Source organism: Eulemur rufifrons, chromosome 7, assembly GCF_041146395.1.
Source record: "Eulemur rufifrons isolate Redbay chromosome 7, OSU_ERuf_1, whole genome shotgun sequence".
In the NCBI taxonomy this organism is placed as follows: domain Eukaryota; kingdom Metazoa; phylum Chordata; class Mammalia; order Primates; family Lemuridae; genus Eulemur; species Eulemur rufifrons.
In genome coordinates, this window is record NC_090989.1 from 275,089,933 (window position 1) to 275,093,931 (window position 3,999).

The 3,999-nt window shown below is 40.4% G+C and overlaps 1 protein-coding gene across 1 annotated transcript; it reads right to left on the reverse strand.

The window, feature by feature from the left end:
- Nucleotides 1–688: 688 nt before the first annotated feature.
- On the reverse strand, nucleotides 689–3,551 carry ZBTB6 (zinc finger and BTB domain containing 6). Its single transcript, XM_069474647.1, has 2 exons — nucleotides 3,502–3,551; nucleotides 689–2,296 (listed from the first exon to the last, which is right to left on the reverse strand). Exon 2 carries the CDS (start codon nucleotides 2,285–2,287, stop codon nucleotides 1,013–1,015), a length of 1,275 nt encoding a protein of 424 aa, XP_069330748.1. The 5' UTR covers nucleotides 2,288–2,296; nucleotides 3,502–3,551; the 3' UTR covers nucleotides 689–1,012.
- Between the last annotated feature and the right edge of the window lie 448 nt (nucleotides 3,552–3,999).

A 3,999-nucleotide genomic window follows, 5' to 3' on the forward strand; every position in this document is an offset into this window, starting at 1 on the left:
AGAAAAGACAAAATTATAGGGATGGAGAACTGTTGTCAGGGTTTAGAGCCAGGATGGGTTGACTACAAAGGGGCAGCATGAAAGAGTCATTGGGGATGTAATGGAACTGTCCTGTATCCTGATTGCAGTGGAGGTACACAAATCTATACATGTGTTGAAATTCATAAAACTATACACCAAAAAGAAATTTCAACTTTACTGTATGTTAACCCTAAAAAATAAAGAGAAACTTTTAAAAGGAAATAGTAGAACAAATATCTTTGGTAAAGTTAGAATTTCTAAGAAAACTAATTTTTTCACAGCTTGATGCCAATGGTATAATTTTTCTGGCCACAAAATTATTAAATCCAACTACATTAAGTAAAATCAAGACACTTGGGCCCAATTAATCATTTCTAAAGTATGTCTATTAATAACACCTGGAAATAAAATACTTTAAGGAATACTAACCAAATATAAAGAAATTCTGCTACTCCTAAGTGAATCTGAATTGATTTTTTACAGTTTAAAACAAAAGATACCTTGGTGTTTACTTTAGAATCTAAGAGCAGTTGGTTAAAAGTTAAAAAAAAAAAAATTCTTAGTTCTATCTGTTCTAGTGACTAGTAACAGGTAATAATGTTTTCACATTTATTTTTTCTTCCTATTATCGTAATTCACTGAAGTTGTTACATGGTTGGAATTTATAGTTAAATCAATTATCTAGAGACTCCAAAATCAGAATCTGCAAATACTGCTGGATACTCAATCACTAGAATCTAGAATGTATAAGACGGGAACACTATTTCTCTAGTTATACCACTGGGACTTACATATAACGTATGAGATGAGACAGGATCCTATCAGCTTTTTATCATGCCGCTACAACTTTGGAACTGTTAGATGTTCAGAAAGAATATGTATAGGCAAGAACAAAAATAAAGATGGAGGGGAATGCAATATTACAAATGCTGATATCTACAAAAGACTTGCCTAACAGAATAAGTTTTATATAGAAAGTCTGTGATTCTAATTATAGTAGATTTTGCCTTTTGAGATCAGGCCTAGATAGTTTTTCACCACTGCTTCTGCCATGGACAGAAGTTAAGTGCTTTTTGAGAGCAGACTTGTGCTTGAAATCCATATCACAACAATGGCATTTGTATGGCCGATCCCCACTGTGTATGTTCAAGTGGTCCTGAAGAGTGCTTTTAGCAGTAAATGTCTTCAGGCACACAGTACACTGAAAGGGCCGTATGCCCATGTGTCCTCGAATGTGCCGGTTGAGATTTTTCTTCTGTGTAAATGTTTTCCCACACTGTAAGCACAAGAACAGTTTATGCATCTTAAGGTGGCGTAGATAGTTTTCAACATGAAGAAAACCTCGAGGACACCTGGGGCACTGGTGCCTCAGTGAATAACTTTCCTCCAGATTCTGAATTTCATTCACTGTACCATAACTTCCTTCAGCATTCTCACAAAATATGCCCTGACTTTGATTCCCAGGAACTTCTGTCACTCTGCTCTCAACTGTAGAATTGATCAATGAATGCTGTGTTTCAGAGAAATACATGCTGGCTTTTGAAGAGGTACAAGGCTGTGAAAACTGCCCATTTTCTACACCAGCTGTACTGATAGATTCTACATGGAGGATACAAATTTCATTGTCTTTAAAACCTATATCTACTGTAGACAGCTCTGGTGACTTCATTTCCTTTCTCTCTGATGTCAAGCTCTCTACAGTAGACTGTAAAGCACTGCTTTCCTCTTCTTTAACATGGAAATCTATGTTTACAGGACTATCTTCCAAAATTTCAATTATCTCACAGTCTTTATCAGAATTTTCTTCTTCATTCTTAACATCTGGATCAGAGGATTGACACAGGTCAGTGTGTTGGTTGTTGTTTTTCATAGAAAGATCTATTTCCAGATACTTTGACAAAGCTTCTGTGCACTTTTCCACAATGTGAACCATCTGAAGATAACTGGCAGCAGTCAAATATTTCAAAAGCTCTTTCCTTTTGACTTCAAGTGCTCCAGTATAGCAAGAGAGTAACAATTTCCTGCCAACTTCTGCACTCTGCAAAATGGTGATTCTGACATGTTTTGACTGTGTAAGTAAAAACTGATCTCTCATAAAAGTGGAACAAGCAGCCAAAATCACCTTGTGCCCCTGGAACTCAGTGTCATTAATATAAATTGATACATCACAAAATAAATTCTGCTGCCTCAAGAGATTCATTTTCTGCAAGACCACATCTCCTTGTTGTTCAAACTGGAAGTGCAGAACATCAGATTCAGCAGCCATGGTCACAATCTAAGCAAAATAAAACACAAACATTAATGTAAGGATAAGGAATGCTTTCCCATGTCATAATACTGAAAACAAATGACTGAACAAAAAAAACCCAAACCAGAATTGGGAAAAAGAAGACTCCAATTCTAATCTGGGTATTAAGAGTACCCCTATGCCTCTATCTCAAAACCGAGAAAATTATAATACTTTTCTCTATGATCTCACAGCACATTTTGCATTTTTGTTACAGCACATGTTACATTGAATTGTAGTGAACAGTTTCTATGCTTGTCTCTTTGGCTAAATTTGTGTGGCTTGTGGTCAAGAACACTCTATGAATTTTGGATATCCAGTAACAAGCAGTGATTACCACAAAGATTTAACATAATATCCCCAGTTAGAAACCTTAATGTAATCTCCAAACTTCCTACTCCTATCACTATAACAGGTCCTCATTCCTGTTCACCTGGACCACTGCAATGTCTTCCAACAGGTCTCCTTGATACCATACTCTCCTATATTTCAAACTACCCTCCTGAGCGCCACCAGAATTAATATCCTTTAAAAGTTATTTAAAAAACAAAACAAAAATCCCCTCTCTGCTGCTTTAAACCCTCCATTGCTCTCCTCTACCTCCAGGAGAGCCTAATGTTCTTAGTAAATAATATGAGGTCCATCACGATTTAGACCTAACCTACCTTTATAGCTTTATCTCCTTCTAATCTCTTTTTTATACACGAAGCTTCTTCAGTATTAAAAATTTCATCATTGCCCAGACGAAAAGACACGAACACACACCTTTCCATATCTCTTACACTCGCGCTTCCAGTTCCTTTTTCCAGCTAGTGATTTGGCTCCTTTAAGCCCAAATCAAATAAGACTAATATATGACTCCTCCTCCCGTCTCGCGGAGTGTCCGTTGCTCCTTGAGCACCGCGAGATGGTGCCTGATTCATCTGTGTTCCTGCACCGAGCACAGGGGCCCACACCAGCCGAAGGAACTCGGGGAACATCTGTTGAACTGAAAGCGAATCCCAGGTGGCCTCGAATATCCCTCCAGCTCGGCACACAGGTTTTCCCGAGCCAAGCCTGCCAAGGGCCAAGGCCCTGTCGGCCAAGTGGTTGCAGCACGAGATTAGCCACTCCGGGTCCGCACCCAGCAGCCCTCCTTCTCTTCCTCTTCCTCAGGCATCCCCCCCTGCCGAATCACCTTCGCATTCACTTACCGACTCAGAAAACTAAGAGTGGAGGCTTCCGCGGCAGCGGCGGCCCAGGCCGGAAGATGGACTTAGCCTGGGAGGAAACACATCCGGTGTCAACCAGCTTTATTCTTAACTAGAGCCATCTGGGCGCCCCGGAAGGACATTTTGAGACGGTCTCCCTTCCTTATTTCCCCCGCACCTGGAATGACAGAAAGGCCTCCGAATACTGGCAAGCCCAGTCTCTCCTGTCCCAGTTTAGGCACTGGCCATTTCCCTTTCGTGAGCCGTCCTGAACATCCGAATTGGAGACGTGGCGTGAGGTTAGGTTACGGCACGTCTGTCAGAATACCCTCCGCTGGGACCGTAGGAAAGCCTTTAGGAATTATTACGGGGCGGGTCTTCTCTTTATTGGCACCACCCACAACTTTGAAAAGTGACAGAGGAAAGGAGAGATTACTATAGCGATCTGTATTCGAGATTACATAGCTAGTGCCCCATCAAGCTCTGGCCCCAACCTCTGGT

What these genes read in the sequence shown, in the direction of transcription:
- ZBTB6 (XM_069474647.1), bottom strand. Translation starts at nt 2,287, where the DNA reads ATGGCTGCTGAATCTGATGTTCTGCACTTCCAGTTTGAACAACAAGGA.